At 34.9% G+C, this 22,376-nt stretch overlaps 1 protein-coding gene across 1 annotated transcript; it reads right to left on the bottom strand.

The window, feature by feature from the left end:
• Positions 1 to 709: 709 nt before the first annotated feature.
• Positions 710 to 21,629, bottom strand: su(r) (dihydropyrimidine dehydrogenase su(r)). Its single transcript, XM_087347236.1, has 19 exons — positions 21,500 to 21,629; positions 18,578 to 18,688; positions 17,166 to 17,336; positions 15,909 to 16,070; positions 13,222 to 13,403; positions 12,221 to 12,347; positions 11,318 to 11,468; positions 10,762 to 10,931; positions 9,534 to 9,744; positions 8,101 to 8,285; positions 6,864 to 7,079; positions 6,196 to 6,360; positions 5,406 to 5,558; positions 5,020 to 5,140; positions 3,950 to 4,212; positions 3,379 to 3,558; positions 2,341 to 2,568; positions 1,723 to 1,880; positions 710 to 1,479 (listed from the first exon to the last, which is right to left on the bottom strand). The coding sequence occupies exons 1-19, from the start codon at positions 21,539 to 21,541 to the stop codon at positions 1,416 to 1,418; spliced, it is 3,060 nt and encodes a 1,019-aa protein (XP_087203362.1). The 5' UTR covers positions 21,542 to 21,629; the 3' UTR covers positions 710 to 1,415.
• Positions 21,630 to 22,376: the final 747 nt, after the last annotated feature.

Below are 22,376 nucleotides of genomic sequence, written 5' to 3'. Positions count from 1 at the left end.
TGTTTTCTGAGCCTGACTGTGTCACAAGTGCAACTACAGAGTGGCCATAAAGTCTGGAAAAATAGGCAGTATCAGCTAAATGTGTTTGTCTTTCGTCAAGGACATCTTCAATCTGTAAAGAAATAACAATATTATCTATATTTACAAAAATGAATGGCCCAAAATTTTCTAACCCTTTGTAAGATTTGAGGTTTTCACAACGGTGATTATGAAGATTTCTGTCTTCTGGGTTGTTGCGCTGTGTAGTCTGGTCGATGTTAACCAATGTTTCAGAGGTCATACTGCCTCCGTCATCAGGGCGATGATTGCGGAGGCAGTATGACCTCTGAAATGTTGGTTAACATCGACCAGACTATACAGCACAACAACCCAGAAGACAGAAATGTTTCTAACCCTTGTTTGTTTACTATAATTTGAACCAGGCCGGAATTCAGCCCAGATTTGAACATTATCTGTGATATCAAGCCCTGACCCAGTCCTTGGGCTGAGGCCTGGGTCTGTACAGACTTCTAATTTATGGTTCTCAAATATGGCGCATACAATGTGAGAACCAAAGATGTTATATAGCAGTGTTATTAATTAGATTCAGTCCATAGCTAAGAATGTCTTATAAGAACAGAATCTACACATTTTATATAATTTTCAGAACAAGGCCACAAACTCAGATCCATAATTATATAGAACATCCAAAATAGGTTTATTATATCAGTTTGCCATTTAATAAACACTTTATTCAGAATGTTATGTTGTAGTTATAATATACAAATTATGAATTTATATCTAACACAAAAATGTCAAGATAAACCATTCTGTGCCCCGGCTTGTTTGTAAAAGTGTCAAAATGAGGTAAACAGTTTACTGTGATTGGTTGTGGTATTGAAATCCTTAAAAAATTTACATGTTTTCAATTCTGGTCATGATCCCACTTATGTTTAAAAGTAATTGAAGTATTTGAAGTTTGACCTACGTATTGTGTAAGATGTTATACTACTTAAATTTATAGTTATGTGGCAGAAAACACTAGAGAATGATTAAATGGTGTATAATAAAGAGACTTCACATTTACATATAGCAAATATAACACAAATATTAATTTCACACTAAATTATTGTTGTTAAGTAAATTTTCTCAATACATACCCATCAGAACAATTCATATTATGAAGATATGTTTGTAACATGTTTTATGACCAATTAAGCTATATAAAAATATATATATGTCTGTGTGTGTGTGTGTCCGTTAGCTCCTCATTGCAGCACAATGTGATTGATACATGCTCTAGTTAACTTACCCATTGACGAGTGGAACTTAAATAATTTCATAAAAGCAAGACCTTCATAATAAGATGAATCACAGAATCAGCATTCAACTTTTTGTTTTAACGTCAAAATATAATACGAGCTTTAAACAACTGTCTACGCATGTCCATATATTGGTACCCCACGGTTGACTTCATGTGGAATTATACGAGGAACCATACTGAAATGGGAAACAATTATTATTTACATATATATATATGAAGGTATACACACAAATACATAAAAATCATACAAATAAACAAGGATTATATCCTTGAAAGATGAAGTAAGGAGTACAGAAAGAAGAAAATACTTGTACATAAAGAAAATGAAGTTCATCTATGATAACATAGCTACCTTGTCCTTCTCAGATCTATTTTCTAAACATGATATATTTATTAATTCCTAAGCACATGTTGGCTACCTGATACAGTCGATTATAGGACACACAGATAGGCAGAGAGTACAGCCTGTGCAGTCGTCTGTCACTGTTGGAATGTGTGTTTCTGGGTCAAAGGTGATAGCTTGGTATCCAGAATCATTGCATGCCATGTAGCATTTCCCACAGTTAATACACAAGTCCTGAAAACCAAATATGAAGTGACATCAGTGTTCAGACACAGAAATTGAATGATTAAGTTGGTGTCACTGCTAAGAAACTCTCATTACTGGTTTTACAGTACTTCTATTTAAGCTATATAAAATGTTACATTAAAATTGTAGTAACTGACCACAGAACAGAGTTATTTATTACAAAACTAATAGCTGCTCAGCTGGTCAATCAATGTTTTCCATTCAGGAATAGGGGGTTTATGCATGTGCACACCACTTGTCTACTGGGCCACCTATGTCACAAGTACTTAACTTTCATGTATGGTAGATTCAAATGGCTTAAAACGTGGTTCAGTAAACACATTGAACATGGTAATAAACCTTCAAGTTCCACAAAAACAGGGCATTTATTGACCAGCTGTGTAACTATTAAATGTGATAAGTGTCTTCAAAAGAAGCAATTTCAAGAATGTTTTTTTTATATACTTACATCATCTATTACTGCCACAACTTGTTGTCCATTATCAAGTCTCATAAATGGTCCAATCTTTGGTAGTGCTCGACCTATGATATCTTTTACTGCAGGAACCTTTGTTGTGGGTTTATGATAACTTCTCAGTGGAGGTTTCAGATTTTCAGCCAGTAAATCTGTTTGCTTTTTCAATTCTGAAATTGTCTCTTCTCTCTGCCTTTGGTAGGGCCCAAAATATGGCCATTTCTGAAAGCAAAAACAAGTATCATCTCTTATTTCTTGAATCATTAAGTAGCAAAGAAAGTCTTTGTTCCAGTGACACAACCCATTTGCTACCTTTTCCTGTTCTATACAATCAATGTTCCCTAAAAATGTAATTCTGTACATAAACAAAACAAAGAATCCCTTCACTAATAACTTCCTCATTAAAAATGTAGCTGACTCAGTATTATGATGCTTTCCCAACAGTTTTATATAACTAAAAGGAAGTCAATAAAAGTAACTTGCCAATATATCTGCCATCACAACTAAAATACTGCATTATGCAAGGAATATCATGCTGACAGAGCTCTGAAGATGGAGACAGTATGTTTCTCTGAAACATTGGTATCTATTTATGAGTCCATATGGCATCACAACCCAGAACAACACCATCAGTCGGCTTCACACTTGTTAGCATGAGAACCTGAAATCTCGCTATTCTTTCACTGGCAATAATACCTTACAAATAATCATGTGGGAACCTTAAGATTGACAGATATTTATTTTTAGCTGTGTGCCATATTTTCATCATTATCTCATTATCACAATTTCACTTTATCTTTAGGCAACTGATTACAAAAAACAGGCCTCCACAATTGTGAATAGTGCTTATCTAAAAGTTATACTGGATTAAAACATCCTGGGACTTTGGCTATATCAAGTTTAAGACACCATTAAATAATAACAAAAAAAATCTCAATATGAAGTACAGTATAAATGGAAATACTCTTATAAATAATGCTGTTATAATTTTTAACTCTTATAAGCTGCACGCTGGGAGAGAGAATCTGGTACCTCATTTCTTAACTCCTGTAGGGCAATGATCATTTTTCCTCGTTGATGTTTAACCTTCGGTGGTGACTGCCCATCCCATCCTGTATGATGATCCAAACTCTCAAGATAAAGCAATGCTTTAAGCCCAGTAATGTAATCATCAATGAGAGTGAAATCCTGGTTCTGTATGGCACTTCCAATCTGTACATGATATGCAAGCAAATAAGCATATATTCATAGTCAGGCAACTGAGTAATTGTCAATTATTATAGATCTGCATGAGATACATATAATTGCTGAATACATTTCTTAATCCGAAGATATACCACTTAACAAACTCAGATAATGTGACATTTCTATATAAGTGAATTGCCACACCTAGCCCTCCATTCCCATATTTGCAAATAAGTATCACAAATAATGAATATCCAACTAAATTAATTTTTATATATTTTTTTAATTTACAATTTTACTGATTTTCTCTACTATATAGTCTTTTATAGTTTTGTTTATATTTCTATAATGATGTCAGAAACTTCCACTGTACTGTGTTGAATGATAATGTGAATAATCTAACTATAAGCCTGTATACCTGCAACACTGATGCACCACAATGCAAGAACTGCAAACTGACTTCAGCAGAGTCGATGCCCCCGATTCCCATGATAGCAAATCCTTTGAGCTCTTTAGCAATTGCTGAAACAGCACGTAACCCAACTGGCCTTGTTGCATTGCCTGACACACCACCATATGTGGTGAGCCTATTGGATCCAACTGAAGGCCATGGAGTTCCATCTGCTTTCAATCCCATTAATCCTGATATAGTGTTAATAGCAGAAACACCGTTAGCTCCACCTAGAACAAGAAAATATTTGTAATACTGTATTTTCATTAATTATATAATGAAAGACTACCTAAATTCCATATTATCAATTGCAAACTTGAACAGAAGTTTACCTATTTACAAAGGCCATAGATCTTATTCTCAAACTTTCTGACAGTAATTTTGCAGTTTATGAACAGGTATTATCTTCTTTTAAAAAAAGAAAGAAAGAAAACAGAGGTTTACAATCACTTTGCTGTGTATCCCACAACCTTCTGCCCTTTCAAAGTTCTCAGTGTATTCTATTTCCATTTGGAGCCATTATGATAAGTAACAGACTTTCTGGTAATGGAATCTAACACTAAAGCAAGCTACAGGGAACTACCCTGAACCAGATGAGTCTTTATAATATCACAACCTATTTTTTTTAAGTTTCTCTCGCAGCTTTTTCTCACTGTCTCAAGTGACCACATTCCAGTATGTTTCATCATCAAACTTCTATATTAATACCTTCTCTTTCCCTCAATTAACTCTAAGAATCTCTGGTAGATCAGCAAGTTTCTGCAATGAACAACACTACTGAACTTCTGAAGTATGAACACAACTGAATATGTTTTACAGCCATTTAGACAGTAATGAGGTTCTAAAAATCCAGCATAGTATTGTTTCTGTTTATACATAATACAATTAAGTGCTTTCATATATCCACTGACATTACTACACAGATAAATCACAACAAAAATTAATTTTCGCAGTACGGGCTCAGTGCTAATAAAGAAATGCCATACACAACTTAATTACCAATTATTTCACACAGATGCCTATGTTCATTTACATACCTTCATAAGCCGCTCTTGCTATGGATAAAATGTCTGTGATGTTTGGTGTGATTTTTACAAAGAATGGAATTTTTATGGCTGCTCTCACCCAATGGCATATGTTGCGAACAAGTTCTGGATCCTATACACCAGAAACAAATATCCATATATTTCTCATAATTTCATGGGAATTATTTAATTAAAAACCTTTTATAAAAAACAAAAACAAAATTAATTCAAAACATAAAGTAATCAAATAGTTAATTTTTGGAGAATATTGTCTCAGACACCTTATATTGTAGACTGACAGAACCAAACACAAAAGCATCCTATTGTAACATTCCAATCACATTAATACTCTGATAATAAAATCAATTTGGAAGCTGTACAGTATACTTATTCATTACCTGACCACATGCTAGCCCCATGCCTGATTCACCCATCCCATGTGGGCATGACAAGTTGAGTTCAAGAGCATCTGACCCACAAGCTTCAGCTTTCTGGCTAAGTTCTGTCCAGTCTGCAGCATTGTAAGAGCACATTATACTTGCAATCACAATCTGGAAAGAAACAATACTGTAACAACAAAGAAAAGGTAAAGAAGAACATATACAATACCCTACCTCAGACAACAAAAATAACATTAACAAAAATTCATGGTAAGCAGATATCAGAGATAAGAGTAAGAATACACAAAATCACAGGAAAATAAAAGCAACTTTAAAGTGCATGTGCAGTAGACAGGGAAATCCACTGAGACAAGCTTCACAGCAAAACATAACATTGAATTAAGTTCAAAGATGCTGAAATACTTTCCAAAACATCAACTACATATAAAAACTTGTCAATGAGTCAACATGGACTAATTTGTCATAGAAACAACCAAAATACAGGCACAAACAAATAACTTCAATGCGGAAGAGCGTTTATAACTGAGTTTGGCCATGAAGATGCTACTTTACTCAAATATGACTGCCAAGGACTAGCCAATGACTGAAAGACTGCTCCGTAAGCAGTGCTGAACCACGTCTTTAACGGAATTTTGAACTGCTGAACTTGAACCTTCACCTCCCATCACCAAATGTGAGTCACAAATGAGGAACAGGCATCACACTGCCTGACTGACTAGTTTTATAAAGAAAATTTTATTCATCATTTTAATCTAAAACATACTTAGTAAACCAGTTCACTCATTACCTTGTCAGGAAAATCATTCTTCAGTTCTCTTACACTATGACACCAATATTCAGAACACTTTTCTGAGATAAGCTCAATATTCAAAAATGAACCCTGCTGTGGACCATAGTGATGACCAGATGTTGTTCCTTTCACAATTCTTGGTGAAACATTAGTCACAAGATCCTGAAAAAAGCATCCACAAAGTTTTCAGGATAAAGCATCTTTCTGGACCACATCACAACATACCATAATATAAAGTATAATTTTAAGCCTTTACGCTTTTCTATATTCAGTCATTATAAAACATATGCATCCATTTTTGTGGCACAATCAATTATTTATCACTTTATTTTGTTTGTTTCTGTCATATTTGTAGTTGCATTGGGGACATAAGTAACTGACTATTCAGTCAGGCCAAATCATTGAAACATATTTTTATTCCAATAATCATATTCAAAGCAAAGCTTCTTTTCAGTATTTTCAATACATACATAAATGCGTAAACGTTAGTGAACACAGAATATCTTCAAATACTGCTAAGGGGACCTTCCAATGAATAAAGCAGTTAGTCAGCAATGGTGGCACACTTAGGAAATGAGAACTCTGTAACATATATCAGCTGATCATGAAGCAGTCACAACAATCAGTCCACAGACACAAAAAACTTTCAAATTTTTAATACATACCTTATCTAAAGAAAAAGTTTTCGTTACAGCAAATGCCCAACCTGCTTCAAAAGCTCTTCGAATCATAGCACTGGAAGTGGCTGGGGGAGCAGATGCCAATCCAAATGGGTTGATGAACTTCATTCCACACATTTCAACACTGATATCTACATCATCAATAGGAGTGTAGAAAATTGGAAGTTGGGGCTCTTCTGAGACCTTCACTCCAACCAGACTCTGAGAATTAATGTTGCTTTATCATTAATTTAATTGGTTCTAGAGCAAAATCACTCTTGAGAAACTAGTAACTACTGGCTAATAAATATATTCCCTGCTTTAATGAAACCTGACGGTTCTTCACAATGTTCACAAGAGCCTGCCTCTGGAACTGCTTAAAAATCCACTCTTGAAACTGAATCTAATAGTGCAAGTCCAGTTTTCCTGTCACTATTATATTTTCAGCTGAACTCCATACAAAAATCGAAGGCACAAACAAATATAACAGATTTCAATATACTACAGATGCCCATGACAATAGCCACTAAAGAACAGTGATATAGAAAGGAAGGATTTGCATACTAAAATAACTTATATCACAATTTTTTCAGAATTTTAAATGTTTTTAAACACCCTATGTCAAAATGTCCCATCTTCCCCTGACTAAAAATACAAGATTTGTTTCTAATGGTTCATTTCCATCTTTAATGTAAAAACATGAAAAAGAACTTGAGTGAAACAAATTTTTAATTGCTTTATCATATGCCAATCATTAAAATTCCTTTCTTGAAATAATTATGCCAGTGAAGACACATCTTGTCCTTTGCCACTCTTCTTTCTGATCTGGCCATCAGAAGAGGGAAACTGTCCAGGAAATTGTCCAGAGCTTCAAATGCATACCATTTTGCTGTAAGTTCAGATTGTTCTAAGCACAAATTAGCAAATACAAAACCAAAAGAAATATAAAAGTAGTTTTTCATATACATAACAAAGATATTATGATATCTTTTAAATATTATATAAGCACCAGTGACTTGCTGTTCTTAAATGTACAGAAGTCAATATGAATAAATGGGTGGACAGATAAACAAATACTGTAAGAAAAATTAATAAAAACTGAAGATAAGCAATAGCTTAAAACATATTTTTGGACATCCTCAAAATCCCTGTAAAAAATAACATTCAGGAGAGTTTTATTGTATATTTTATGGCTGGTCATTAATTTAATACTGATATTTACAGGTCACCTAATATAGCTCACCTGGAGATACCTGTGCATGAACCAGGATGCAGTTTTTCCATCATTAACAGATTCTACTGTTGTTTCTGAAATCCCTGCCAAATCTCCACCACAGAAAACATTGGGCAAACTACTCTGCATTGTTTCAGGATTAACCTCTGGAAGTCCACTTTCACTAAAATTCAATGGTGCCATTGCATTCTTTACTAGAAATTAAATAAGTGTATTGAAAAATCGGTCTGCAATTATACATTTAAATATAAGAATAATGTTGGGGGGGGGGGGGGGGGGGGCGCGACAGAAGACAAGAAAAATCTTTGTTGTGGTCACTGGTAATAATGCCCTCAGCTTTCCTGTGTCTTGAATTTTCAGGCTTCTAACTAAAAAGACTTTATGGTGGCAAAACAGATGAGAATAAAATCTTTTCTAAAACAAAACCCTAATTAACTGTATGAGATAGCCATCATATTGCCTTATGTTGTACATGTGAAGATACAAGAAACTCAACTCTCATTCTGTAGACACTGACAATTTGTTGGTTATTAAGCAAACACTGTAGCTAATTTTGAGTAACATGAAATTAAAACACATTATAATTACAGAGTTGTTATTATGTTTTATAGAAAAATTGTGATAAAGATATTCACATAAAATTAAACAGAAATTGTGATTCCATCCAAGTAGAATATTAATATAGTATGATTCAATCAATCTAACATAAATTTGTGTCCTAACACACTTTAGAAAACCTCACACATTCTGTTCAAAGACTGAATTAAGGTATCTTCAAGTTGAATCAATATCTACTATAATACCAGCAATATAATAACACATAATTTAGACCAGTGGTATTCAACCTGGGGTACGCGTACCCCCGGGGGTACGCGAAGACATCTTAGGGGGTACGTGAAATTTAAAAATATATATATTATTTATGAAAAACACTGAATAATCAGTAATGTAATTTATTTAATTTATTTTAAATGTATATTATATAATATGTATAACTTGAATTATATGCCAACAACTTTTGGGGTACAAAGTTGAAGAGAAATTATATCTGGGGGTACGCGAACAAAAAAGGTTGAATACCACTGATTTAGACTACTGGAATTCTCAATTTCTTTTACATGCATCTGTTACACATATGTTGCAAGTGTTAAAACACCTGTTTCTCTATATAATCTACACATTATTTTCTCACTGCTGCATAAAGATAAAAAAACTACCTACATATATGTTTTTAAAGCCACCCAACAGAAATAGTAAATATGGTTCTCAACCTGCTTATCATGTTCAAACTCCTAGTAACAGACAGTGGATGTCCGGTAGGGTTAATTACCAAACAAGGAAATGCTTCCTAGGCAATACAAGACAGAGACTTCAAACAATTAAGCATGGTTTCTCCAAAAGAAACTCAGAGAATGACATGTGATACATAAACCTTTACGTACCCTCCAAGTCATACAATCCAGAACCAAAAGCAGATATAATAAAGTTAGCTCTCAGTCTTGTAATTTGTTCAGTATCTTCAACCCATTTGTCATTTTCATCTTGTTCCATTCTGTAAAATTCTATTGCCACAATTTTATTTTGTTCAAGGATTACTTTCTTTGGTGACTGGAATGGGATGAATTCACATTTTTCTTCAAAGGCTAATTCAACCTGTAGAAAAAAATTACAGTAATTGGAATAACATGACAGCGCATCACTTATTTTGATGTATTTAACCTAACTGTTATAGCATTTGACAGTCACAGGCCCATGCATTAACATATACTACAAAATTCAACTTTAGTTCACTTTAAAGAACAATTTTACACATTTGCTATGATATTTGACTGCAAAGTACTACTATATAGTCTGAACATAAAGTAGGTAAATGTTACATGGCTGCTACACTGTTGAAATTGAATCGTCTGAACATGATTTTCAATGTTAAGGAATTATAAGATTGTTACGAAGGCAAGACTCATTCCAGAGAACAGCTGTTGATCTGAGGTTCTCAAGGCAATGAAAATATCAATGTTGGTATTCTGGGCAATAGTCCAGTGAACTTGTAGGTAGATACCACTGTTTCAGAGAAACATACTGCCTCCATCTTCAGCACCAGAAAACCAACATTGACATCCAAACTACTGATTTAATTGTAGATCAAATATTAACTACAATAAAGTTCCTGAGATAAACTTTCTTCTGTACCTATATTTAACCATGCATTGCAGTTCAGTAGATAGCACTATTGCTTTACATTTTGGAGGGCAGTGTTCAAACCTCAATTTAGTAGCCAGATATAAAGTTTTTATGATTTTTCTCAGAAAGTACTTTAAAACAGATCATGACCTCCCTCTTACTTCTCAATTTCCAATTCATCATTCGCAAATCATCTCACAATATTTTATGCTATATGACTGAGTTGAGAAAACACCATTAAGAACATTAAGAATCAGTCGGTCAACCTTAGGTTCATTCATCGCCCTGATGACGGAGGCAGTATGACCTCTGAAACATTGGTTAACATCGACCAGACTACACAACGCAACAACCCAGAAGACAGAAATCTTCAACCTTAGGTTCCATAGCAATGGGGAATTTCTTCATCAGATAATTATCTTATTTTCGATTATGACCCTCTATTAATAATTTGATCTTTACTAGTTGTTTTATGGATTGCTTACTTACTTCCTCCGGTACTGCTCGTATATTCCTGAAGCCTTTACGAAACACAACAAAAACTTTCTTTGCCCCACACCGCAGAGCTGAAGTGGCGCAATCAAATGCAGTGTCCCCTGCTCCAAGCACAACCACATTACCATAGAGTGTAGGCAAAGCATTCCTGCATTCACACATGCCTATAAATTGAAATATTTTCCTTCATTAAATAATAATCCAATGTTAAAAATATATAATATATGTAAACGCCATTTTAATAAGAACACAGCATTTAATCAAACAAACAAAATAAAGTAAACCTAGGTAGGATTTGAGGTTTTCATGGCAGTGAGTTTGAAGATGGTTGTCTTCTGGGTTGTTGCGCCGTGTAGTCTGGTAGCCATCTGGATTGCATTTAGGCATGCACAGATGAAAAGGTTAAGAGCATTCAACATTGATAAAGTGGTTTTAGGGTCCCAGAGGATTAAAGAAGCTAAGCAGCATCACTGTTAGATGTCTGCTGTAGTTTAATTTGTTAAACTGCATCTGACCACCAAAAATAGATTCATTATTTAAATGCACATACCAGCTTTGCTTCCTTTAGCAACAGATGGCAGGAATGACTTTGAAGAATAGAAACCCATATCTTCAGTCAAACCTTCAAATGCTGGGATTATTTTTGGTTCAGGAAGCCCAATCCCCAAAAATATTGCTTTATATTCTTCCTTCAGTAAACCCTAGAAAAATATATTTCTAGTATTAAAATAAGCACTTCAAAATAAGAACTAACATGTGCACAAATAGACTGAGACACAAAGAAACAGTACACATGCACACACACACACACATGTAAAGAGCAAAAAGTGAGAACCAGTTGACAAAACAATAAACATTATGACTGATAGATACAATAACACAGTTCATATTGAAAAATTGTGGCTTATACATACATTTTTATTTTTCTCCCTTCAAGCAGCACTGTACTTGTTGCAAGATATCTCCGAGGTTTGTTGACTGTTATAAATACACAAATTAGTGGCGAGCCAGCTGAGGTATGGGGAAAGAGGAGAAGTAGTAGCACAATAGGTATCTTGCTTACACAAAATTGGTGCCAAGATCTTGCAATCTGCAATTCCTGCACTACTAAAGCCTTTTTAAGTTTTTAACATCAGAATTCCTGCAGATGAATTTTAAAAATGCAAAGCATCACACACTATCAATTTTTCAAACAAGATGAGAACACACCTGAATTCACATGAAACCAATACCTATTTTCTGAAAAATTCTTTTGTTAAATTTTTACAAGCATGTTGCATTTTAACACCAAAAATGTTCTGGGCACAGACATGATTAATGGCAAGACCTCTATATATTGGATTAGAGATTTTAAGCATGTAAATGATTCTGTAAGATAAAATACTACAATAAAAATGGTTTTATAGAGTTTAGATGTTCATGTCATCAAGACAGAAGGCAATGCACATCTTACCTCAACTGAGAGATCACGTGTTGAAAGAACTCGACCCGTTTCCACACGCACGCCCAAATCTTTCACCATGTCTATTTCAAATTTAACTACATGATATGGTAAACGATACTGTGGGATCTCTGAAGAACTGTAAAGAAAGCACTAGTGATTACTTTACTGGCAGACATCTGATCAAATTTATGCAACACCGACATCTGAGACAGGGCTACACTTGAAAAGTCCTGTAAAGTTTTAAAAATGTCTACTCTCCTTTTAAATCCTCCATTTGAATAAATAAGCCACTAAAACTTATAATAAATGCACTGAATTATTTTTACTTCACAACTTGTAGTGTAGTACCCTGAAATACCAAATTTAATTTCAATCTACTACTAAATTTAGATGAAACATGTATATGTGCAGACTGTCTAATATATAAACTCTGCATTTTGTGTTCAATTTGTGTGCGCCCTTTATGAAAAAAAAAACACTTAAAAATCATAAATGCTGATATTATTTCATACAGTTACCATTATATTATTTTCAGATTTTTGACATACAATAAAACGTATGTAATAATACAATATTTTAGGACTCTTCCATGTATGGCTACATTGTTGTAAGTGCTACACATAGGGAACTGAAAAACCGTGGAAAGTATTTGTGGAACTTATAAGCAGAATTGGTTCCATTATCATTGAAGTTCCAGTCTGGACTACTGTTTGTTTGGAAAATTAATATAATGTTTTTCACATTGGACATCTGTATCAATAGAGAACTGATACCAAATAAAGTTGAACATGTTCTTCTGGGTTGTGATACCATGCCATCTAGTAGGTGGTTACCAATGTTCCTCCAAAATTTTGGTTAACAACCTATAGGACTATACAGCATCACAACCCACAATACTGCAACCAATGTCTTCACCAACATGACAACCTGAATGTCTTGATTAAATTAAGTAAATTATCATAAAAAATGTATAACACATAATACTTTGGGTAGCAGAAGAGCACACTTACCTGAGACCTCCCACATAATTCTCCTTCTCAAAAATTGTAATGTCTGTGTATCCCAGTCTCGCAAGAAATGTTGCACAGGAGAGAGAAGCAGGGCCACATCCAAGCAATGCTACTTTTGCATCACTGTTATCATTGTGTTGATTAGGTGGTCTTATTTGTGGAATATTCATGGCTCTGAACACCTGAAATTATAATATAAGTGAAAATGATTCACCAGTTGAGGGCAAATTGAAACCATTCCCCAACAATAATATTCCAACCAGTTATTCATGTCCTGGGAAGAACGTATATAAACTGATGTGTGACAAGATGGACTATTCTAGACTTTCTGCTCTTTCTGTTCCTCATTTCATTATTCCTATAACCTTCCCCATCTTTAATTAACTACCACTGATACAATCAATTTTTACCACATTTCAACAGTTTCATCTCAACTACAGAGTGTAGTTGGCTTGGCTCATTTATAAAAGCACAATTTTTTTAATGAAAATGTATAATAAAAACTTATAAATTAAATGTTGCAGTCTTGAAGCATATTAATGATGGTGTTACAACAATAAAAGTGAAAGTTTACTGAAGATTTCAATTGTTATACATTTATCATTGACAATGAAGGCACAACGAGCAGAACTATTAAATACATAAAACGGAGAAACAGTGAACACAGAAAAGCCCCAGGACGTCCATATTTAAACGTTGATGCTTCTGATTCCCAAGCACAAAGGACATTATGAACATAAATTATGCATCTATACTTTTTAACATTAATTCCTATATTCATTACATGGGGCTCTAAACTGGTCAAAATGGTGAGCAAAGTCTTATCCAGTTTGTGGAAGAAAAAAATAAATTATTTCTGTGTAACACATGTTCATGGATATGTTTCATAAAGGAACACCAAGAATAAATATGATTTGTGTGTGATATAACCACTTTTTAATCATACAGTTTGCAAACCAAATAGTGTCAACAGCTTAGGTATGAGGAGTGGATTCATGTAGTGTACATACATAGCTTCAAAATATCAAGCCAAGACCAGTAAAGAACGAAAAATACTATTTAAAATTTGGAAATGTTTATGGAAATTATTATATATGAGGCCCTACGTTTCAGGTGATGCAAATAGCTACAGAAGATGAAAACGTTTACACTTTGTTATGACTTCATAGACTGGTCTAAAATACATCTCATCACATACAGTTTTTAGTAATAAAATCAATTTTCATATTTCAGGTTCTGTAAATTGTCACAACACAAATATCTGGGGTGAAGGTACATTACACAAACCACAGGACATGTCTGAATATCATTTTTATATCGTGGTGCTCAAAGTAAATATCTTTCAACTGAAAACAACAGTTTTTGAATTACTGTTTATAATAATGTTATTTTTAATTGTTTATCTTGTTAGGTCACTCTCAATACATTTTTTTAAAGCATTCAACTAATTTATAACAGTCCTTCCCGTGCAACATAAAATATACAGGAGTCAGAAAGCACATAATTATGTTATCGTGTTAGCTATCTGGTGAAAGAATTAATCCTCTTGCTAGTGAAATTTCAATAACAGACTGTAAAAGAAGTGTGTCATCAAAGAATAGAAGAACATTAGAGCATTTAATGCTGATAAATATGTTTAAAAAAGATTCCAGTACCAGACAAACTAACAGAGATTACAGTGATGCAATAAAATATAAACTAATCTATTGGTTAAGTATCTGAAAAGTAACTGATGTAATCAGAGAATAAACATGAACAAGGATGTTAAGGCAGACAAAGTCAAACATAGAGATAAGATATAAGACAAACAGAATTAGTTTTCCTTGTGAACAAATATAAGAAGTGACAAACTCCTTGATGTGAATGTAATAAACCATTATGATACATATTTACTTGACAACAACTTATTAGCCTAATAATAAAGAAGTATTGTTGTATCCCGACTTCCAACTGTGGCCCTGCGGTGTCGTATCATCGATGTTGACACGTATGGAGCTCGGATGTCGATCCGGGCTGGGCTTGTAGTAGGGGATGGTGGGTTCTCAGGTGGTAGGTAGTGAGCAGTGATAGAAGAATGTCCTTAACAAAGTGGTTTATTGCTTGAAAATTGACAGGATACAGTACAGGACTCTCAGAAATAAGAGATCAGACCCGGTGGTCGGACGCCCGTCGTAGACGGGTCTATCTGTAACACTCTGGGCTTTTATTAGGTTGGTTTGCTGTTTACTCATGTGTAGCAGCAAAGTCAGCCTGCCTCTGGAATGTTCCATAGTTCACAAATACAGTTTTGCCATTATTCTCGGTATTCTCGTCTCTGTTCCCATGCAACATGTAGTGCTAGTCAAGCATGGCGGACCCGAACTGTTCAGAGTTCAGCTCAGTCATACCTCAACCATTCTAGTTAATCATTGCCTCTGACAACATAGAAGAGATACCGAGTTACAACATGTACTCATCCTGTTATAGATGCTGAATAATTAATACTAGATACTGCACCTTAATTACACTTATTTTAACTACGTTTACCCTGCTATATATAATTATTGCCATATATAACAGTATGTGTTATATAGGAAATAACCAATAAGTAGTAAAAATGTTTAATGTAGTACTGGCAGTGATGGATAAAAATGTCTCACTATGTACACAGAAAATTAAATTAATGAAATACAAATAATGTCACATACTTCTGTGGCAAACTGCTGAAGTCCTCCTATGTTTATAGGACCTTCTTCTACAGCTTGCAAGTTGCAGCCTCCTACACATAAGTCACTAGTCGGACACACCATTCCACATGTCAGGCCCAAGGGGTTATCTGAAAAAATTGCTTTAGCAGCACCATAATAATTCTGTAACACAAGAACAATTCATTTACATTAATCATTATACTACAGGGTGGGTGGGAACAGTGGATAATTCATTGTCATTTCTGGGGTAAGATCAGGCATTTCCTGCTTGGTGTACTGTAAAACAACAATGGCTAAGAATACAATTCTGATCTGGCAAGTATACCCTGTGGTAACACAGGGACTGGTGTGCTCTTGGGGAGTACACTAACATTTCAAAGCCGTTCTTCACACTGCATGTAGCGCGCATGGATGGGACAAGATGTGTGCACTGGGTATTGGTTGGGAAGCCTGTAGGGAAGAGACCGCTGGGGAGACCTAGACATAGGTGGGAGGATAACGTCAGGCGGGATCTATGGGAGATAGGAGTTGAAGGAGACTGGATTTTGTTGGCCCAGGACAGGGTCCGGTGGAGGGCTTTGGTTAATTCGGTGATGAACCTTTGGGTTCGGTAAGCCATATAGTTAGTTAGTTAGTTAGTCTTCACACTGCATCATATAGACCATTGTTGCACTAATGTGACGTGAGTACATTGCTACACCTTTGGCCATTCATCATTAAGAAACAAGTCTATTGCTCTGGAATCCAAATGTTCATCATCACAAACTCCTGCTATAAAATCCTACTGCTATATGCATGCACAGTGAAAAATTGCATAAAGACTATTATAAAGTTCCTGCCATAATTAATTATTTAATAATTCTTCATGTATGTTAACATTTCCTATTTCAAAACTAATTTCTGTTGATTTAAATAAATTCTGCAATGCATAAACATAGGTTTTATAACACTTATGTGCCACAGTCATCTTAATTGAGCCCAGTAGTCCATTTGAGTGAACCTTCTAATTTCATAAAAGGGAGATACCACCTGCTCAAGGATCCTACTCCACTAATGCAATTAATTATGTTGTATGGAAAACACCCCACCTGTCTTTAATACAAACACAAAGGCCAATCTACATTTAGGAAAAGAAATATTTTCATAATGAAATAATGTGACAATATGCTTATGCCTGAGAAAAAATTAGTCTATCAAGAAATTCCAGCAGCTTTATTAGAATGGTCACCTGGTCCAGAATATTGTGATGACACTTACTTTGTTAGAAATACTGGTAATGAAACTTTTAATATCCAATTGAGTTGGACATGATTTTTGACATGGAGCATCTGCACATTTCAGACAACGAGCGGCTTCCCTCAGAGCCGCTCTTTCACTTAAGGTGGTGTGTTTGACATCATCAAAATTCTTCGCTAAGCTTCCACAACTCTGGAATAAAAAAAATTCACTTCAACTATACTTTTAATGTATTGTTAATTAAAGTTATAACATAAAAATAACCTATGCCTAATGTACTATAATATATAACTGACAATATTCAATTTACTGTCACACATTCAAAATTTGAGGACATTAATATAGTCTTGTTTTGTTAATGACTGACTCATACAATTAAATTACACGAAGAATAAAACTTCATAAACTTTACAGAAACTCATTTAACAGGATTTTAAATCAAAATTTGTCTTCAAGACAACTGTGTTGTTGTGTCTTATTTTTATTACAATATCATTTTGTAATTTGCTACTGAATTTTACTTTCAATGTCTAGTCTTATACACAACTGTATTTGAGTCAACTTCATACTGTAAGCATTTAATCAATCAATTATACAAAATAACACAAATATGATTAATTTTAGAGTCAAAACATTCATAGAAAAGTTTATAGAACCTCCCTCTTTCTGCTACTCTGCATGCCAAATCATAAAACTTCTCAGCCCCCAAGTTTTGTTTAGGGTACACATTAAATTCTGGCAGAATACTTGAAAGAAAACATAAGAAAATACTTCCTACTTACTAGCTGATACATCATTTACTATACGAAGTACCTCAGTGTAATTCATGTTTAGAACTTTACTACAGGCATAAAATATATATATATATATATATATAAGAATCAGATTTTATGTTTATAACAAAGTTACAAGCTAGACTGTACTTCTCTACTACACAATTGCAGTAACACACCTCCTATTAAAACAAACACAGACAAAGCTCAAAATCCCGACGAAAACAACCCACTTAACATGTGATGAATTCAAATTTAACACACTGACAATCTAGAAAGTTTAATTCTTGGGCATTATACTACCAGCATTTTAAGGCCTGCCACAGGTTTTTTTCTTTCCCTTGTGTGGCCAGAGGCTTTCATTACATATTGAGAGTACAGCAAATTCTAAATATAGTCTGTAATTTTTAAATGTTATTAACACGGGCATGCAAATTGCACAGGTACCACACTAGCATCAGCTTGCCATGACCTACCTTGTTTTTAATTTATAGATTACTGACTTGCCAAAACTTGTTGCAAAGTATTAAAATGATGCTACATAACCAACCCACAAATTCCTTGAAGTGAACAATCAGCAGCACACAAGAAATGTCAGATCCAAATTCTTAACTGGCAGGCAATAAGTAAACACATAATTACATGCTCATTTGTACTTACATCACACTTTCTATCTGCATTCCTCTTCCATTTAAGCTTGTTCTCTTTTGTTTGTTTAGAAGGTGTAACACTGGCAAATGGCTTGATCCTGGGATTTAACTTCAGAAGACCCTTTAATTAAAAGAGATCACATCAAAAACAAGAGTCAATTGAGAAAAACAATTTGTGTAAGTGAAGATGAAAATTCCTTGTATGTAAGAAAGAGAGGGGCAAGTACAAGAAATTAGGATGTGTATACATGTGACAGGAAAAATTGACAGTGGAACCACGGTTCAGGAGAATCTGACGTAAATACGTACTCCGTACCCAATATATCTAAATGGCTATCAGTAACTTGTTTCAAATCTTTTTCAAACCATAACCGATCATATACATTGCAAGCGTATCCAAATCTATTTTCATTAAAATGCTTATGAAAATATTCCGTTGCATTGTCATACATTTGTTGTGCGATTCTTTTAGGAACGTTTTACTTGATAATGATGTGGATGCATTAACTTGCAATAATTGCGTCTTGCGATTTCTATATTCCCTCATACACAGTGCATTAGTTTGCGGCTTACGGTTTCTATATTCCCTCATAAGTTCAGCATTAGGGTTACCGCACACGTAAGACAAACAGTCAGACGACTGTTTCGTCTTTCGCATATAGAGATGCGCACACTGTTACAACACGACTGGCAGTCGGTTACGTCTACTGACAGCCCCGGATTTTTCTGTCCACCAACTGTCGTTGGCCCTTCGAATTATATGAAAGAGCTCAGATGAACGACCTTTCAGTCGTTCTGTCTTTCATTTCGTGGGAGCATTTGCCGACAGTAGACGATTGTCAAACATGGATTTTGTTGAAACTGCTACAGTACGTGCACTTGTGATTCGCCTCAAGAAAAGGAGGAAAAGGAATTACTGGGTGCATCCATTATACAGTGTGAGACTGTTGAAAGGAAAATTCCATACTATGTATGAAACATTACGGAATTATCCTGCAAAATTCTTTTCATATTTTCGCATGAGTACACAAAGTTTTGATGAACTTCTATTATTGCTGAGACCGAGTATAACCTATCAAGATACGGATACGAATTCGCTCCAACGTGGTACCACAACTGAACAAATCTCTTGCCAAAGTTCTCTTTTAACATTGATGTTTGCATAATCTTTTAATTTTTTGTCTTTCTACCTCTTCAATTAATTGTTCGATATTCTCTTCTTGCAACATTCCTGACTTCTGTACTCGGCGAGCACGGAGGGAAGAATGTGGAACAAAAGAGAACAAGAGATTGACTGAATAAAAATTTACTTGGATATTATCCATCGTCTAGTAATAAAACGTAAAACGACGTTTCGGAGATGAGGCTCTATCTCCGTCTTCAGGTTCCTACTCAGTTGGGCCCACTAGATAGAGCTAATCCCTATCTCCGGACAAATTAAAAAGTGAAAGTCCCAGAATACGTTTTATTACTAGACGATGGATAATATCCAAGTAAAATTTTTATTCAACTGACTCTTCACCATCGTCAAGAAGTTTTAGATTTGAAGAGATTGACTGTTTAGTCGTACGTATACGCCTGCTCATGGACTGAACTGTCTTGTCGTCAAAGGGTCGTATGCTTCAGCCGACGACAGAACAGTCAGTGTGCGGTAGCCCTTAGTTTTTGGTATTTTTAGGGAACTTCAGGTTCATTATTTAATACTTCTATTTTTTACGTTTTCTGTACTGTCTCATATATTCTGCATTACGGACTCTTTTAGCTTCAATGTCAATCTTGTTATCTCTACATAGTATGACGCAACACGCAAACACAGCAGTAGCATGAAGTGCGATGCGCCTTTATTTGTATAAATAAATGTTTGTAGAACCTAAATCATTTGTTATATGTAAAATCTGAAAACAGATATGGAAAGCTCAAGAAGTAATACGTATTTCGTACGCAATATGTCCTGATCCATCTCATACGGTTTTCGAGAGGGGGGCGCTTAATGCGCCAGATGCATTGAAAATTGAACACATTTGTTCATTAAAATTACAAATGCATAAACAATTATAATTACAATAAAATACATTACACATTCTTAAAGGTCTTTATTTACTGATCATTTTACATATAGGTTACATTTCCCTTACTCTTACCATTCCCGAGGAATGAACATTTAAAGGTGACTCGGCGCTGGATCTTTCACATCTTCATAACGCTGTTTTTGCCGAATGACCCTTCGTATAGACGTATTTAGGTCAAAAAATAATATTTAATAATTTACATATTACTGCGAGAGAAGACGTTCGTGTATAATGATGGCATTTCGTAACGGAGCGATAAAGGCGTTATGTAACCCCCGAATATAAGAAGTGCACACTTTTCCTGGTATGAATGAAAAGCTTAAATTTTCTAATGCTTTTCAAAGTAGCAGCTGAACACGACAAGACAACAAAACAACGGGTTCCAAAGCATAAATGTCATTCTGAACAAGTAAAATTTTATCACATACGCAGTAGCTGAATCTGAGACCAGACCTGCCTCTAATGCAAATTATTGTAACTTACAGCAGCTTGTCACTGTACTGTGAAAAGGAAAAACCATAGAATATTCCTGTCTTCTGGGCTGTTGCGCTGTGTAGTCTGGTTGATGTTAGCCAACGTTCCAGAGGTCATACTGCCTCCGTCATCAGGGCGATGTGCCAGTGGGGTGTGTGGCACATTCATCGCCCTGATGACGGAGGCAGTATGACCTCTGAAACGTTGGCTAACATCAACCAGACTACACAGCGCAACAACCCAGAAGACAGGAATCTTCATACTCACCGCTGTGAAAACCTCAAATCTTACGGAAAAGCTATAGTTTACAATTACGGGCATTTCCAATCAATGCAGTTGAAAGGAAAAACAATATTAAAAATAAATATACACCTTCTCACACATCTTACCTCTATGTCAGGAACGTCTTTAGTCAACTCACGTGACTGCATCGTCGCCACCCCAAATATGAACTACATATCTACTACCATAAATTTATGCAGATTGTGGGCACGTCGGCGCTGCAGTCAGCAAAACAGCTGATTGCTAGACACTAGAGACCTCTATGAATAATATGGTAACTTATTAACGAAAGGCGCGAGAAAGGGGGAAATTTACTGTATATTGCTTTATTATTGTCCCTTTAATTTACCTCCATACAAAACATTTTTATTTCCGAAATTTGAATCTGTGGCATACTGTAACTACCACTCTTTCTGGACATGCTGTCGGGTACCAGATATCTAAAAACTAGCAGGCTCCTTTGTTGTTACGAACGTACATTAATTACCAATTACTGTTCTATTCGAAATGTCTATGTCCTAGCTGTTATTAACATCCACACTATCAACGCTATGGACGGGACACGGTACTTTTTTGAAGACAGGCAGTATAACATAAGGTCAATGATGGTTATGACTATGCACCTCTATAAACTCACTTCTTGCTCCAATACTAAACTTGTATAAATTGCTTTCTTGTGGGTTATTACTTAATTCTGTAAAAAGTTACAAAACAGTACACAAGGCATAAAGTAATGAGAATGGCATCAATATTAGCACTCACTTCTTCTAACCTGGAACTGCATACACTTCTACTTTTATGAGTACAAGACTACGCCCATACTTACCATACAACGTAAAGACACTTTTATGTTCCTCAACCTCCACCTCCAACAATTGGCTTTTAAGGAAGTTGGGGGCCAATGCATTATAAAAGAATAAAGGAAATGCTTGCTACAATTCAGTACAATTCAGTCTTCCCATCTCATGTCTGCAAACCTAGGGA

Source organism: Zootermopsis nevadensis, unplaced genomic scaffold, assembly GCF_977971745.1.
Source record: "Zootermopsis nevadensis isolate Lab colony 2312 unplaced genomic scaffold, Znev_1.0 Znev_ptg000011l, whole genome shotgun sequence".
In the NCBI taxonomy this organism is placed as follows: domain Eukaryota; kingdom Metazoa; phylum Arthropoda; class Insecta; order Blattodea; family Termopsidae; genus Zootermopsis; species Zootermopsis nevadensis.
This window is presented reverse-complemented; position numbering and strand designations above follow the sequence as displayed.